The sequence below is a fragment of the Solea senegalensis genome, linkage group LG2, assembly GCF_019176455.1.
Source record: "Solea senegalensis isolate Sse05_10M linkage group LG2, IFAPA_SoseM_1, whole genome shotgun sequence".
NCBI classification, from domain to species: Eukaryota; Metazoa; Chordata; class Actinopteri; order Pleuronectiformes; family Soleidae; genus Solea; species Solea senegalensis.
Window position 1 is genome coordinate 6,418,405 of NC_058022.1, and position 18,251 is coordinate 6,436,655.

Sequence of the window (18,251 nt, forward strand, 5' to 3'; positions counted from 1 at the left end):
AGGTTTATTTCTGCTTTGATAAAAGTTGACATAAGTTTTTGAGTGTTTAACCACATCTTGTCAGTGTTGACTAATTTAATTTGTTCACGAAAAAATCTGCTTCACACAGCTGCTTTTTTTTCTTTCCACGGATTGAATCATCTGATCTCATCAAGCTGCAAAAAACCACAGCCAACTGTGCACCAGCTGTACGAGACCTAACACACACCACTGAAGCAGGCTGCACCACTTTATGATGTTCAAATTACAGATTATGATAAACACTCAGATTATTCTCCATGACGACTCCATTTCCATGATTATATGTGTATTTGAGTGGGTCAATAAACATGTGAACAATAGAATAATCACAACTGAAATAAAAGAGGAATTTGAAGTTTCTTTTAAACCCATAATCATTTTATAAAACTAGAGTCAACAAAACATGGTGGAAGATCATTTGTTTCTCTCACAGTTGACTTTTATTCTCCTCAGTCCATTTGTTCTAAAAGCTTTGTAAACATCAAGTTTATAGCAAAATGTAACGAATTGAGCGGCAGCTCCCAACATTGTTTTGGGAACATGAAGAAAACGCGAATTTGAACAAATCGTTTTTTTTGTTATGCTTGGATTTTCGAAATTTGAAATAAAAATGTACTGATATTCGCCGTGTGAAACCACACCTGAATAACACAATTCAAGTTACTACAATACAATTCAATTCCAAATGTTTTTTTAAGCAATTTTTCTTCTCCTCCTTCTTTGGATCTTGGCACACACGAAATCCTTTATCAGGACAATATTTTCTCCCCTCCTCACGTTTGCTTAAGCTTATAACTTGTGAAAGGTAAATTATTCATTCATTCACTCATCTTCCACTGCTTTATTCTCCACTTGAAGGTTATGGCTCAGGGCGCTGGTGCCAATCCCAGCTGACATAGGGTAAAAAGGCTGGAGTCCACCCTGGACAGATCACCAGTCCATCACAGGGACACACATAGAGACAAACAACCATTCACTCTCACCTATAGTCAATTTAGAGTGTCCTAATCCCCAAATCTGCATGTTTTCGGACTGTGGGAGGGAACCGGGGAATAAACTGTCCGAGCCCAGATTATACCCCTCTTGTGTAAAGAGATTTTGATTGTACTAACCCTAATATAGGAACAGGAACATGTATTTAACCTGGAATAACCTATGTTTTAGCCAAAAATAAAACATGTTCTTGAAATGAGATTTTGTTCATCAGCAACCAAACAAAATGTAGGATAAAGAATTCCTCCACTACTTTAGTAAGCCTCAATAAAATTAAGTAATTCTTGTGTAAATACAATCAAAACCTCTTTACACAAGAGGGGTATAGTCTAGCTTAGGCTAATTTATACTCCGGGGTTAAAGCGGCCTAGACCATAATAAACCTGGGGTATAATCTAGAATAGGTCATTTTAACCCCAGGTTTATTCTGGACTGGGGGTATAATATGGCGGAGACGTTTCTTTTAATATCCCTCATCCACTGACTTTGCAGATGTAACGGTGAACCATACGAGATGAAATGCTGACACACGCAAAATCGACGTCTAAGATATTTTCAGACGACGCGTTTCTGTATTCATCACTTCATCGTCTTCATCCTCAAGTGCCAAAGTCTGCCCTTCATAATAAAAGAATAAGCTGATAGAGACAGGGACATAATTCATCCGTCATTCATCAAACAAACCACTTCTAAGTGGATGCGAAAAAAGGAATTAAAAGAGCGGAAAGACTATCTCTTCATACACTTATTGATTTGAAATATTTATATTACATGACAAACGACCGTTAAATGCATCAATTCAGGACTACACGGCAACATCACGGCAATTTATGACTTGACACTCATTATTTAGAGCTTTAAAGCTTTCCTGTAATTTGCCCCCCCCGCTCTCCTGCTGTCAAGATTATCTCTCCTCATTTAGACACGGCGAATGTGCTATGAAATCAGTCAGGGACTCTGGGAAAGCGCAAATGAAAAGCCGCGTGAAACCGGCCAGTCTTGTACGAGTGTGCACAAGGTGACATCCAAAAAAGAGGGACAATGTTAATTTGCAACACGCCTCTAGTCAAGAGACGCCCCGGACAGCCTTGATTAAACAGAAGTGACTGGTTCAGATAAAAGTAACACTTGCAAGTGTTAAGAGAGCGCACATGTCGGAGCCTCGGGGCCTTGTTTTCAAATATCCTCTTACTCGGAATCAATGCCGAGATTAGTGTCAACATTGAACAACGGGATCAAACTGTCATGTCGTGAAATTACACAGCTGTGTCTCGAGTGGAAAGTCAAAGCTTCGTTCGTAATTAGGACAACTAACAGTCAAACGTGACGTACACAAAATGGACGCGACTCCACAGAAACCGGTTTGAATAGAAGTCTGTGGGGACATTAGTCTGCTTCTGTCCAAAAGGAGACAAAAAAATGAATGTCCACGTCAAGGGAGAGGAAACACAAACTTTATTCTCTTCCTTTTTTTTTAAATTTTTTTATAAAACATTTCAGAGTTCACCTCCATAAATAACAAATCCAACACAGACCTCCATGATGCAAATGATCAAACATAAACATGGCGTGACACATTGTCTTCAAACGGCATTATTTATATCACCTCTTCAATCATTTTTCATGTTTCTGTTGCTCCAGCACTGTAACGAAAAAAAAGTGATGTACCAGTGTTAATGTACCACGGAAACTGACACAACATGGATAGAACAGATGGATAAAAAAAACAAAACAATGAGATGTTTGTAAGTATGTTTTTTTGTTTAATCACCTGATCTGTCTGTATTTAACCGACACTTTAAAGTATTTAAAATACAAGAATGACCAGACTAATGTGATTATGGCAAGTTCTTAAATGACTCCTTTTATAATCAAACTGTGGGATTATCTAAATCTCCAGTTTGATCAACTGAAACTCATCTGCATGGAGCCAGATGTGACAGATTGACATGTAAATGTGTAAATGTCTAATGTAGGTGTATCACTGTAAGGCAGCCTTGTTTTAACAGAGTTAATATCACGTCAATAATTTACATTTCTGTCTAAATTAATACAGGAGTAATGCTGAAAACTGCGTAATAATAATGTGGATTACAAAGTTACCTGCAGTTAATTGATCATAAACTGGAGTGTTACATCATATAAAGACGTTCTTCTAGTCTGCATTTAACATTATAATCTAATAGTAAAAGTGTAGATTACAATCTTAAAGCGGAACTAAGTGGGATTTTTATAAATCCCAAATTAACACTTTCAGAGTCATTGTGATGGTTAAATGGCTCCTCCTACTGTCTTGTTAGTGGAAAGCCAGCCGTGCGAGACCAGGAGGACCGAGCCGGAGTCTTCAGAATCAGGAGGTATCGCGAGAAAACACAAATCGTTTCACGGCAAGTCGATGATAGTATTATTTTGGACGTTCTTTATGGCGGCGGAAAAGAAGCAGAGAAAACTGTTGTCGGGGAAAGTGGGGAAGAGGAAACGGCTGTGTGACCGTGTGAGGGGCCGCACGCGAGTAAACATCGGACATGCAACAGAGGCCGACCGGAGAGGCGAGCTTCAGTGGTATGAGGAGAAATCGTACGATGGATGTTTACGGTGTCGTAAAAAATACGTACTCCAAAACTGTAGCTGCTTTTGAATAAACGACCTGTAAAAACAGCCTCCGAACATTCAAATCCTTCATGAAAATAATCACTCGTATACTACGTCATATTATACTGTACGCTCCACTCAAATGTCCAGATCCTGAGTGATCCTGTCTCAGGTGGACAGCACTGAGTCCAGGTCTGAATGTGTCCTGAGTGGTGTCTTCACATGTGATCATATTCAGATGTGGTCAGAGACACATTTTGCCACATTTTTATATCAGTTCTCTGGACACACGTGTGTCCTCTGACTCTCGCTACAGTTTCACCGCGAGACAAAAGTTTTTTCCTAATATTGACACCCTTTCTTTTTTCCCTCACACTGAAAATCTTATCTCGTGCTACAGCTGTGTGCGTAAGCGCATCGATTCACTCAGACTCTTTTCTCTTTCTCTGTCACTCGCACCGACACACAAACATGTTGACGGCAGACATATTTGGGGGTGGCTGTGAGGTCACAGGAGACACCGCTAGGATTCATGTTAATGTCGCACCGTCCACTTGTGATCGCATCACTCAGGTCTGATCACACCCGGGTCTGAATCTCGTTTAATAACCTGATTTAATCCAGTATGACATGTAAATGTTATGAATTCATTAATACAGTTTTGAAATGCATTCAGGTTTAGACTGCGCTATAGGCCATAAGTTGAACTAACTATGGACATAGTGTACTGCCTTACAGGAGATGGCAAGTGGAAGTCATGCATACATGTATATGTACAGTACATCTGTAAAAAGAACTGCTTGACTACAGATGCATAATGTTTTCTATTTGTTGGGCCAGAAACGGTTTGTTGACGTCCAAACTGTGAGGAATGAGCTCAACAAGAGATGTGACTGACTGTTAAGAGTCTAGCTACTCAGGAGCTCACCAGCCATTTTCATTGTTGTACTCTGAAAACATTATGGGCTACTTGTGAGCACTTTCCAAAGGACCCTTGCCTCCTCTTAGACTTGCAGTGAATGAGTGACATGATCGTGAATATAATGTGGTGCAATAATAACGTGCATTTTGAATTCCACTCCTTCTGCCTTATTTCCATTTCTCCGCCCAACCCATGTGTCAGGTGTCACATAAACCCCGGCGAAAACGGATGTTTGTGCGTTAGTGGGTGGACGTTTTGTCGGCATTTACCTGTGAGGTGCAGTAAATTCACACTGGAGTCACAGTGACAGGTGCAGATCAAGACTAGTGTTCATGGCTTGTTCCAATCCGATTCTTTACACAGGTTTGATTTTACAATGAGCGTGATATACATCATGCAGATCAATCTGTGGTGTTCCTACAGCACTAAGTCAAACAAACGTCCACAGGCACACAGGTAGACGCGCATTTGAAAAATAAAAATATACAAAGCATCTGCTTTATACAGTAGTTGCTGTGTTGAGAAGTGTTTTCTGTTTTAGTCTCAATGTGGAATTAAAAATGTGTAAAATTGGGTTGGAGGAGGGACATCAATGGTTTAATCTGTTTAATCCAAATATTTTCTTTCAGGTGTCTGTAGAGCAAAAAAAAAAATCAAGTGACCATTGTTCAAATAATGAGTTAAAATAAAGCAGTGTAGTGCACGAGACGCCATAAAAGGTACAAGAGTCAAAAGAAAAAGCAGAGTGGAGTAAGTTTAGTGAGTAAAGTCTTTCAGAAATAGAGTGTCAGATACAGTAGGTGAGAGGAATCCTCGTGAGTGCAGATACATGTGTTTACAGAAAATACAAGAAAAGGAAAAAAAAAGTCAAAAGTCACTTAACGGGAACGTCAAATATGCAAAAATGGTAAATAAAGCAGACACGGTGCTAAAAGCTCAAGGGCCATGTGATGCACTGAGGGAAGATGAGTAGAAATTAGAGTGTGCCCATTCCAGTGACTTCAGATGTCAGCCTACAACAGTTCAGAGAGGGGAATAGGGGCGGGTAGAGGGGGTGAAAGAGAGAAAACAAAACACTTGTCAATTGGAAATGAAAGTTATGCTGCAGTAGCTAAGTTATTCACATATGATCACTAACCAAACTTTTCCCCTGACAGGAGCAGTGACTTTGTGGAGTTCTGTTGAAACATCAATTTATGAGCTTCAGGGGGAGTGGTATGGAGGTAAACTAAACCAAGATTAAGATTAGGCTTAGCTAACTGTCTCTTAAACCACAGCACATACAGAGATGACAGTGGTATTGAACTTTTAATTTAACTCTACGCAAAGTTTACGTCATAGTTTGTCAAATAGTTATTAACCCTAGCTAAATCAATTTGAACACATTTCCATGACTGTTATTATTACAGGTCTCCACACAGACTGATGCTAACATAATACACATGACCAATGTCTATAAAGTGGTTCATTATTGAAGCTGTTGAAGCTGTTTGTGGGTGACATCATGATGTTGTCATGGCTGATGGGTCATTCCACATGGCAGACACGTCCCTGAACCTGCCAGTGGAATTGTGGGAAAGCAAAACCCATTAGTTTCCCTGTCTGCTGTTCTATTAATCACCCTATGAGGTCAGCGACATAAAAGTCCCAATTGTGAGCTCGTGGCTTCTTCTAGCCGTATTGAAAATAACATTTGACTGTGAGGTTCAGAAGTGTGTGTGGACATCAGAGAGCTTTAGTTTTCACAGAGCGCTGAATAACACATTTATTTTCTTTGCCGATGATGAAGTGAAGGATTTCAGTGGATGGATTGGAAAATGAAAAGCTGAGTGAGTCTCTGCGAGAATAAATTTAAATTGAAAGTTGAAACACATTCATTTATTGATTGATGGGTCATTTATTGTTCATCCAATTTAGTCCTGTGGAGGACCCCCACAGCTTACTGGACTCATATTTTGGCATCGCTCCCATGAGCCACTTACGTGCAAAGAGTGCAACATAATGCAATCGAATGTCAACACTTGGGTGGAAATAAGGGAGAAAAGTGATGAACAACCAAGACAAAAAAGAACGCAATGGAGACATTATTCATGTGCTTTTCTGAAGACTGTCAAAACCTGAAACATGTCAGGTGTTTTCTGGAAACTCATCAACGTATCAGGGCTGTGACTGTCCAAACTTGACCGCTAAGATATATCATATCTTTTCACACAGCACGTTCACAGATTACAGTTTTCTTGGAGCCACGCGATGAGGCATTCAGCTTGGATGTTTTCCAATGATCCATTATCTACCACTTTATCCTCCACTGGAGGGTCGCGCGGGGGTGCTGAGCCAATCTCAGCTGACATAGGGCGATAGGTGGGATACACGCTGGACAGTTCGCCAGTCCATCGCAGGGCCACACACACAGAGACAAACAATCATTCACTCTCACAATCACACCTACGGTCAATTTAGTGTCTAATTTACCTAATCCCCATATTGCATGTTTTTGGAGATTGCCAGGAAGCTGGAGAAAACCCACGCACACACAGGGAGAACATGCAAACTGGCCCGCTGGAGCCCAACAGTTGAGGAAAAAGATTACCTTGCATTGATGAGATACTGTGCCAGGCTGATGTTAGCAGGAGTCCCTGTGATGGTGATCTGGCGCTCTGATGAGCCCTCCATGGCGTTTGCAATTTTGATCTGCGCCCCAGACATCTGTCGAATCTCATTTATTTTGGTTCCCTGACGTCCAATGATGCAGCCTATTAGCTGCCAAAAAAAAAACAGCAAAAAAAAAAAAAGTATTTGAACAGGAATCATGGAACATGACGGGATTTTCCGGTACACTAAAAAGGTATTAGACCATCGCATGATATAATAGTACTAAGTTTGGAAAAACAAGATCATATAGAGGTTTGGAAGAAAAGATGATTCAAAGACACACAGCTTCAGTCAACTGTCCTGTTCCCCAACCTTTCTAACTTTACTCACATCATTAGGAATGGTGAGTTCATGGGTGCTGGCTGGTGGACTGGCATCCAAACCTATGTTGGGGAGCAATTGTAAAAGAGAAATGAGATTTGTATTCAAAACATCACTTTATCAGAACGGAAACCTTTCAAATGAATGTTTGTCCACTCATCAGAGAGTATTTAAAATGTTAATACCACTCCCATATGCAGGAACTGGTGAGGTTTGTTCAAAGACTCAACGATGTGGGTAAGCAGCTAATACTGTCATAAGATAATAAAATCCACCCACCAGCAGGAATGCAGGGCAAAGCTAACGGTCTTAAACTTTTTTCATGACCTGAACTCTGGATAATGTCTGCAGGAGAATTGTGTCTGGACATTCTGCGGAGTTTGACAAACACACTGAGTGAGTTTGAGTTCACAACAGCAGGAGAATCTCTGGAGGATCCAAGGCGAAGGTGTTGGTGGAGGAAGGAAGCTCTTCCATTCACACTTGCCATGGATTGTCTAGACTAGTTTCTCCTGCTGTATTCTCACATGAGCTCACTCGCTGACATCAGTCAGGGATTTGACTCCAGCAGAAATGTCTGGAACGACTTTTGAGACATCTGCATTCTCACGTGCAGCCAACCGCCTCCGCACAATCTCCAAAGAAATCCGGACGCCAGTGCTCGTCTAGAAACAGCTGCATGTATCGTTTTTGCAAGCTAAGCTGTGCTAACTGGCAGTTAGCCGTAATGTGGCATCAGAGTGGTATTGATCTTCTAATTTAACTCTTGGGAAGTTGGTGGGAGAAGAGCATTTTCCTAAAATCATTAAATTGCTAACAGGATGAGACAATAGATTCATTAACAGTCTCCTTGTCCAAGTGGAAACTGCCCCAGGAAATTGTCTGTTTTGAGGTGTTTTGCAGGGAAGACATGACACAGTCAAACCACAGTACGGTGTGTCCAGATATCGGACACCTTCAGAAAGTAATTACATGACAACATGGATGAACTATTGCACTGGAGATCTTGCTTTTTGACTGGAAATTAAAACTAAAAAGGTGTCCGGGGAACGACGCATCCTGTTGCAACGCGATAACCGTTTTAAAAGTGACGCCCGGTGTCAATTTCTTGCCTTTTACTGACATTATCAGACAGAGCAAAGAGAAAATATACATGGAAAAAAAAAAATCAAAGAGGGAGAGAAACCACAGGGGGCGGCAAGTCATGCTGTGACAAAAGAGATAAGATGCAAGGTAAGGAAAGAGAAAATATTTCTGTGAATGCAAGAAGAAGAAGGAAGAGAAGGAATTATCTAAAGGGCTTTGTGGGTACGTACCAGGGAAAGCAGGGGTGGTCTGTCCGAGAGGGGTAAAGGGGGTTTGCTGCATAGCCAACTGGTGGAGCTTGGTCAACTGCTGAAGGGTTAGGAGGGAAAGTAGAACTAAGAGGTTACTGAGACACAGGTCACACCAAGAAATGAAGCCAAACAAAACTAGAGTGGAGAAATTGTGAGGAGTAGGAGAAACAGGGTGGTGAAGGAAAAAAAGTAAGAGAAAGAGAGACATGGACAAAGAGAGGGAGAGTGATGTGTCTGTAATTGAGTTTAATAATATTTTTTTGTAGCCACCTTTCTGTCACTTTCTCATGGAAAGAAGCACCTCCACTCACGAACCAAATGCAGGAAATAATTTCCCCCTCCATTACTGTGTCGTCTCTTAACAGCAGAACGTCTGGTTTTACATGTCAGAGCTGCTGCTTTCTCCCCGACACGGTCACAGGAAGTCCGTCCCCTGCTGTGAATCATTTCCATCAGAAATGTGGGAAGACGGACGTGTTCAAGCCTTCTTCTCCTTTAAAGAGGATATTTAATGAGGGTGGAAGAGGCTGTCAGGTCTGCGCTTGAGTGATTGTACCATCAACCACCACCTCCACCAGCATCAATCACTGCCCAACTTTGAATTAGTGGATCTGACAGAAGCTAGTTCCTGAAAGCTCTCAAGACGAGGACAGACGAAGGCAGATTATTAATGGAGACTATATGGTCCACTGGAATTAAAAGAGTCTCACCATCAAAACGTGCCTTCATCATTCTTACCCGAAGGTTAGGGTTGTGGCGTCAGCCAGGTCTGGTGAGAGACACAGTCCGACCTTTAACTTCACAGACCCGTGATTTCACAGTGACGTCATCATGTCATCAGACTTGTCTCCACATAACCTTTATGAGCTGGCGTGTTCATATAATCAATGTGTACTCGAATGACTCACTCAGTCAACTGAGCTTCTACATGCCGAACATGAAGGTATTTTGGTCGCCAGAGGTAGCTCTGGAGAGAGCGCGCATCACTTTTACCCTGTTCTCCCACGTCAATGTCATCCTGTCAGCCTGGTGAGGTAGTCTGTCATGGGTACAGGCAGCTGCGGAACTCACTCAGCATGAGACTCAAGGCATGTTTGGACCAAGTGATTTTTCATGTTGTGTTACTTATGAGTGTTTCATTGTGTGTACTTGAGAAAACACAACATGGGAACCTAATATATCTACATTGATTTAAACCCTAAGACAAAATAACTTAAACTATATACATTTGTGGATCTTGTTTTGGGAATCTAGTGTCATTCTGATTCGTCCTCATTGTAGTTTGCACACATAAGCTCTGAGGAGTGAAAAACTAAACCCTTTTCACAACTGTAACAGTTTCACCAGTCAAAGCAGAGTCCACTGACACATTTCTTGGTCAGGTATAGACTTAAAACACGCACACACACACAGAAAATGAAGAAGAAACTAAGAACTCACATCTGGGTGGGGTATGGCATACTGTCCCTGAATTGTGTAGGCCTGGAAAGACGAAAAATATAAGAAATGACACATTTTACTTGCTTTGAAAAACATCAGAAAGTACAGTGTGTTTGAACATTCTTGCACAAAATCCCATCCACACTTACAAAGCCACTTCGCTGCGGAGGCGCACCAGTTAGTCCAATATGATGTACGCGGTGTTGTAACCTAATTTTAAAGTTATTCTAAGAGTGGATTCCTACTTATTATTACCATATTCAAACCAGGTCTTCATTGTAAGATACCTAGATGAATGTTTAAAGTAATGAAACATTGTACATTCAAGTACGCAAAGTTACTGTACACGTACTATACATTCATTTACTGCACGCACACACACACACACACTGAGCACTGCACTATGAAAACATGCACACGTACTAATGTAGTCAGTCATGTGGCAACAGTGATGCACAGTAAGGGTGCTTAACTTGAGCAATGGGAAAGAAATTAATTAGAGACTTTCATCACATCATTAGTGTTGGTCGTCTGTCACATTTAAACACCAGGTGAGCAGCAGTTACACACATTTGTCCATGAGAGAGGAGAATGGCTATTTTAATTAACCAGTCCCAACAAATGTGGTGAGCAGATTCAAGGTCACATTTTAGTTTCCAAAAGCATGAAACCTAGGACTGTTTTTTGTCAACAGTCCAGGCTGCTGCTGCTGCTCGTGGTGCAATGAGGTGAAGAATGTTTTCTTTTTTTGGGGGACACTGGCAGGATGAATGAGCAGCTGACAATCCAGCAGAAATGGTGCTATGCAGACATGTCGACAGAGAGAGAGAGAGAGAGAGAGAGATCAGAAAATGAAACTTTTACCATCTTACAGGATCACTGCCATGCAGGAACAACTTAGGGTATTGTGAGAGCAGGGACTACTCGGTATTGGGATGGTGTTTTTTAATAAAAATGCTTGGTGAGTGTGTGCTGTGTACACAACTCATGTATCAGACAAGTCATGTGTGTTGCATAAAAAGTATGCAGCATTTTGTTTTTTTCCGAAATGGAGCTGGACACAACATCTGCACAATGTGATACAATTCAAAGTGACACCATGAAAACAACGGCATGTTTTACTCTGTCAATTGATCATGTTTATGCAGAATTGTTGTTGCACTGCACATGTATTTTCATCCCTGTCTGGTTGAGTTACTCTGATCCAAAACTGGCTCGTGTCATTACACTGCGTCTTACATTCCAATAAGCATTAACTACGGACAATTTGGAGGCAAACAACAAGTGCCCCAAATTGGAGCCATCACAAGCAGTTAGGGGATCTGTTTCTCACATTTATCTATCGTTGGCTCCATTTCCGCGACTTAATGATCCACTTTAACTGGATGGACATTTGTTTGTGTCCTGCATTGTTAGATGACACTCATGTCATTGTTGCTAAATCAAAGACAATGATGCTTTCAGGTGCAGCTTCCTCATGGTTCCTATCTGCCCTTAATAACTGTCAGGAAAACGGTAAACAAAGAGGTAACGCTTTGTTTCCCGGTGAAATCAGTCTTACTTATAAAAGGGTTGAGGTAGTGTGAAAAATTAAAGGTCTAAAGATTTTGCGGAAACAGGTAACAGCTGATGCCGCAGTAAAAGTCTCAGGTTTGCTGGCGGCACAAACTAACAAGCTGAAGCCAGCTCAGCTCTTACCTGGCCACCAGAAAAAATGACTGGGGTGGAGGCCGGCTTTGGGCGGTAAGGAATGGTGGCACCTTTTGGTGGAGACTGGAAGAGAGAGAAAAGAGAGAAGAGGCTGATTGAGTACAACGGTCATGTTGTATTTAAAAAAAACAAACAAAAACAACATGAATACTGGTGTCATTCATCTACCCATCTCCAACCAAATTCATTGTAAATCACAATTTGCCTGATGGGGATTAACAGGGTGTGACACCATCTGTCATGACATTGAACCCACATCAAGAGTGGGGGGGGGGGAAACCTTTTTACTGGGATAATTAAATATGCTAACTTGGCATAAAGAAAGAAAACGCGGAACAGCTACTCTCACTCTACCCATATACAACAGAATCTTCCTCCCTGCAGCTCTTAAGATGAGACATAAAAACCAAAAAAATAAATAAATACAAAACACAACATCAACGCCACTTTCATATCTGTTCATTAAATATGAAGTTACAGCCAGCAGCCTGTTAACCTAGCTTTGTAATGAAGAGAACAGCGGGTATAAGTAGCCCGTCTCTGTATGAGGGTAACAAATTTCATTTGATGAAAACCACTCTCAAATCCTGTCTACTTTCACGTCACTTCTCCCAAAGGAGCTGGGAACGAGCAGACGTTTGAAGGGTATGAACAAAGTGAGCCAAAGCTGCTTTTGTTTCATTATTTCAAACTACATTTTATTTCACTGCTTGTCCTAAATCAAGTCCAGGAATTGTTTTGCTGTGGGACAGAAATTCAGGCTTGGGCATGTTTACGACTACTGACAGTTTCAGAGAACATTCCAGTTACTGGTGCTGAACCAATACTTTTGAAAAGGTGCCGATGCTTAAACAACGTAACACAAATATCAAAATGATTTATATTTTTTTATCTTGAAGGTCAATTTAACACGTTTAATATTTAACTATAAATGAACTATTCACACAGCCAATAATAGAGGGTGAACTGGTGCAACACAGTGAAATTAAACCCGACTCAATAACAGCTGTGCAATACTATTATTAAAATATTAACATCACTCTAAGTCTGATCTGTTTGGACCAGGTGGGAACAGATGCTTAAATCACACACACACACACACACACACAGCAGACGTGTATGGCTTCCTGTGAGCTGCCAGCACCATGGACTGTGGCCCGGTGTCTGTCCACAAGCTCGGTTACAGAGCTGTATCTTCTTGTCCAAGTGAACCGGGTGACGCCGATGAAACATGGAAACAGCTCAGGCATTTAAATGAGGCACCAGAACAAGCGTTGTGATTTGGCGTGGTGTATACAGCTCATGTAAGCATGTAGCCTGATTTATTATCTGTTGGTGTGACTGTTTTAAAATGAGATGAATGACAACAATGATGTATTGTGGACAAAAGTTTTAGTTAATTCAGTCATTTCATCAAATGCATCCTTGAAGTTAAGCTATTCATCAGCTTGCTGTGGCATCACTTTTAATAGGCAGACATCAGTATTTTTATCTCATCTAATTCTCCAGAGAAAAAACTTTAAAAGCTTCTTTTTTTTTGTTAATGTCAAACTGAGTCTTTGAAAATAACATTTCACCTCTTGTGATGGAAAACAGAAGCAAAAAAACCTCATCTGTGTGGAAAATGATAAGCACAGTTTAAATGAACCTCCGCGTCTCCCATTTTCTTAGAAAACGTATCGGCTTGGGAGGTGGTTTTCAGTGTAAAAAGCGGAGGGTGTTCTGGTTTGCAAGCTTATTATAATGACACAGAGTTATTGATTCACGCTGCGCTGCGGGAAGAGTGCTGTTCGAGTCAGTGTAGGGGGCTTAATCGGATTTCCTCCACAGACGCTGTACTGTAGTGGGAGGAGTGTCTACTTATGTAAGGTATGTGCTTCAAATAAAACATGAAGTGACGGCTTTTCTTACTGCAACACCAACATCCTCTGGTATTGGTGACAGCTCTGATGCATAATTCTTTTCTCTTATTGCCATGAATATTTTTTTAGGCATTTGAGGCCAGAATGCAGATATATTATAGTAGGTAGGGTAAGATGCATCCGTATATTGAAATTTACTTTGTAGAAACTTTTACAGCCTGTTTAAACTTCGAATCACGTGTGACGTGTGTGTATTTAATTAAACTTATGTCACTAGATCACAGCTCCTCACTACATGATGAAATTGTAGTCAGTGGACATCAGCTGTGTGAGAGGTCGTGCTGAAAGGATGTGGACACATGCCACAGACACAAAAAATGAATTATAGCAACAAGCTGAACATTGGCAGGGCTTCTGTCATCACCAACACTTTGTGTTAAAGTGTAACTGCAGCATTTGCATCTTTGACACTTAAAATTAAACAGTCTGGGTGTATCTTGTCATACTCTACCTCCAGCATAACCACACAGATTTGTTTGACACACTGGATGATGGCTTCTGGGGTCCCAGAGATTGTCACTGCACGCTCCGTGGAGTTGGGCAGCATGTCCCCTGCCACTTGAACCTGGGCTCCTGTGGACTGGAGGAGAGTAATGTACTTTAAGGACGATGACAACGTTGACAAGACTGAACTCAAGCTCACCTGGGCTGTGCCGTGCTTGCACGTCTCTGAAGTGCTTTTCTACAAATACTCCACTACTTCCACAGGGGAGCAGACACGTTTTTCACTGTGGCAGAAAGCTTCAAATGATTCCATCTTGCACAGGCTGAATAAAGGAACCCTTTATCTACACATTTTCAGCATTGAAAAGAACGCTACAATAAAAAGGCATCAGGGAGCGGCAAATGTCACCTTTAAGAGCAGAGTATGATGCCTCTAGGTTTGGCTCAAATCATTTGCTACAGGACTCAAGTTCTCTCCCACAGTTAAAACAACAGAGCTTTTCCACAGAGTGTCTTCACAGTGGATATTGGCAGACAGCAAATGTTTTTTTTGTTTAAACAAACTTTTTTTAAGCTAAACATGGCTGCGGCAATGTCCACTGCTCAATCCCTGTGATAATTACATTGTGGAACATTGTGTTCCATTTTATATCTGGCTCTGAAATGAATCCCACTGACTTTGTTGTTTCCTTGACTTTTCCTCTATCAAAAGCTGACATTTCACAATAGCCAGTCCTTGTATTGAAATGTCTCAATTACATTCATATCCACGAAGCCCACAGGTAGGATTTGATGATACTACAGTAGCTTTAGCATGCTAACAAGATTTCTTGAACTTCTGACCACATCCAGCGCTACCTGATCAAAATCACAACATGGTGCAAATAATGGTCATATATGATGATACAGACGGGTTTTCTACCCCCCAAAAAATGGAATTCATTGCCCATTTGTGCTTATTTTAACAAGTTATAAACCTGGTGAAAGGTGAGTTGCTAACTAACATAGATTGGAACAAGTGAGCCTGTTTGCATAAATTAATTCTTAAAAAATTACTTCAATTTGGGAAAGATTTGAAAGAAAACAGAAGTGGTGTTTTTATTTTTGTTGTGTACAATAATGGGCATGTTGCGAACAAGCACTGATAATCCAGCATACTTGTATACTGTCAATCTTATAAAATAGATATAAGGTACAAAAGTGAGGCTCCTACATCCAAATGTTTTTTTGGATTGCAGCTGCATTTGCAGGCGGTAGGTCAGGCAGCTCTTCACACAGATAAAAAAAAACCCAGACAACCACAAAAATACATGGGTGTTGCTCTAGATGGGATTTTAATCATAGGAGGGGCAGCAGGTTGACAAAAAAGCAGGTAATTGTGTCCGCCACTATTGTAGAATTGAAAAACAACCGACATATCAACACTGGATGGGATTCACTGACCAGCGAGAGGTGACCTTTTACACTGAACCCATTCACATTACATGGTCAAATGAAAACGAACACTGAAGGAAAATAAAATGTCACAATTTAGTTATAAAAAAATGATGATTTCCATATATAGTCTACTGTGAAATTATTTACAAGGAATAAAATCTAACACAGTGAGGGAGACAAGATAAGAAAAAACTGCTGCACTACATTTTCTGTTATGAAAAACTGAAAAGTTATATTGTCCTTTTTTTAAGATTATGCATTAAAAATCTCACATCATACCTCTCTCATTTCTTTTATTTTAGAGCCTCCTTTTCCTATGAGGGAGCCACACTGGCTGGCTGGCACGACAAGCCTTAATGTGACGGGGGGCTTGCTGGTTGCTGGACTGTTGCTCATGGAATTGATTATGTCCTGGAAAACAAGAAAATATTACACATATACATACATACACACACATATATACATATATATATATATATATATATATATATATATATATATATATATATATATATATATATATATATATATATATTATCTCACCACACTTGAGAAAATATATAATAGAAAGAGTCTTGGTCATGGGCAGATTTTCCCACAGATCACAGAGAGAAGATACTGCAGTTTGCTTTTAATTATTATATTTATAATGCACATAATGCATAATGCATTTCTTTTTTATTTTACTTTTGTGTTTTAATGATGAACAACAAGTCTATTCCCCCCCCGGTCATTTTTTCATGTAACATTATGCGTATTGAGAAGGAGTTTCTTCCTCTTTTAATGTCGAAATAATGAAATCAAAAGAAAAAAGGAAATTAAGTTGTGGTCTGTTTGTACACAGACGCTATTTAAAATCGGAAGGGCAACATTTCCAGAGGAGAATGAAAACGGAAAAAGAAGTAAAGCAGAGGAAGACAAATGAACAGCTGGCAGGCAGTGTGTGCATGGTACATTAAAGAGGGCAAAAGAGACTCCTGTTGGACTTCATCAGTACATGCACCTAACAATCTACAAATGCCAATTTGTTTGAGTGGCTGCACAAGACTGTGCACGTATGCTATGACATAGAAAACTGTCAGTCTTCTTATACCTCCTCAAATTTGTAGGCAATCATGGCAAAAGCCTTGAAGATGGTATCTGTTGGTCCAGTGATGGTGACAATCCTCTCTGGACAGTTGCCCTCGGAAATATTGATTCTGGCTCCACTCTGGAAAAAACAACAACAATTCAATATGCAGTGCGAGAGCTTAATCCATGAATGTACAGTATATTTGCCAAAAAACACAAAACAATTATCTCTTTGTCATTAGAACTGCAGTGCCTAACTTAGGCCAATGTCATCTCCATGTGACGCTTCTGGCTGAAAATGGCAAGTGGCAGCCCGCCCAGTTTAGTAGTAGAGTAGAGTCTACCACTAAAGGAAAACTGGACCATCAGCAGATAGGAGATAAATGCCTCTAGCAACTGGTTAATAACTCAAGAGTTTCTCATATTTTTGTGTGTGTTCAAACCACTACACCATGTGCTTGGGAAAAGGTAATTATATAATGCATAAGAAAAGAAATAATGCATTCAAAGTTGATTCTGGCACTCACCTCTTCTCGCATCTTTTTCACCGTCTCCCCTTTCTGGGAAAATAAATAATCACTGATGGTCATGTCCTGTTTCTGAGGAATACTGCCACTAACATGCGTCATGTAATAAAAATACATACCTTTCCAATTATACTTCCGACCTCCTGTAATATTAAAAAAAAACGGAAAAGACAAAACAATCACAAATCATTAAAGAAACTTCTGGATAAACGTTTAACACTCAAGTGATGTTGTTTTAAACAGCAGGGCAATGCAGAGGACACACAACTCTTCACTTTTTTATTTACACATATTTCTCTTCTTTTCATCCAAAATTGTATCTCTCTATAATTTGTATCTGCATCCAAGTATTCTTTTATAGACTCAACTTATTATAATATAACACAATAAGTCAGTCCTCACCATCAATCACACAAACAATCTTCTAAATCTATTCAATGATTATGCTCTGAACTCACATGGAGGGAAATATGGGAAATCAGTCACTGCTATATATACACAACATACAACACAAAAAGTGAATACAGCTGTACCAACCAGTAACATCACAAACATCACATGCTTATCTGGGCTCTTGCTAGGAATTAGTTTAGACTATTAAAGCTTTTGTAGAAATAGGTGTAATGTCTCATTTCAAGGTCTTCAAATATGAACATTTTGGGATTCTCTGTCCAAAGCCTCCACCACCAGATAAGAACAGCAGGTGCAGGCGATTCATATGCGAGGGATGACCCAAGACAATCACTCCATTCCAGGTGCAACACTGACACATTTAGTATTTATTTTCCACTTGCACTTTTGAGACTGGGCACCAACTTTTCATCAGGAATACAAAACTGCGACACTCGTACGTCTCTGTGTA

General features: G+C 40.3%; 1 protein-coding gene across 3 annotated transcripts in view; it reads right to left on the minus strand.

The window, feature by feature from the left end:
• Positions 1 to 5,268: 5,268 nt before the first annotated feature.
• Positions 5,269 to 18,251, minus strand: part of pcbp3 (poly(rC) binding protein 3) — a 60,045-nt gene continuing 47,062 nt past the window's right edge. For 2 of the 3 annotated variants that reach the window (XM_044019435.1, XM_044019434.1), the window contains exons 7-17: positions 17,509 to 17,532; positions 17,390 to 17,422; positions 16,885 to 17,001; positions 16,071 to 16,202; positions 14,362 to 14,490; positions 11,977 to 12,051; positions 10,279 to 10,320; positions 8,818 to 8,896; positions 7,511 to 7,563; positions 7,119 to 7,288; positions 5,269 to 5,541 (exon numbers count right to left, since the gene is read on the minus strand). In XM_044019435.1, coding sequence (XP_043875370.1) covers positions 5,505 to 5,541; positions 7,119 to 7,288; positions 7,511 to 7,563; positions 8,818 to 8,896; positions 10,279 to 10,320; positions 11,977 to 12,051; positions 14,362 to 14,490; positions 16,071 to 16,202; positions 16,885 to 17,001; positions 17,390 to 17,422; positions 17,509 to 17,532 — 891 coding nt within the window. In that variant the 3' untranslated portion in view covers positions 5,269 to 5,504. The remainder of the gene's footprint in view (positions 5,542 to 7,118; positions 7,289 to 7,510; positions 7,564 to 8,817; positions 8,897 to 10,278; positions 10,321 to 11,976; positions 12,052 to 14,361; positions 14,491 to 16,070; positions 16,203 to 16,884; positions 17,002 to 17,389; positions 17,423 to 17,508; positions 17,533 to 18,251) is intronic. The other variant, XM_044019436.1, reaches the window with a different exon arrangement.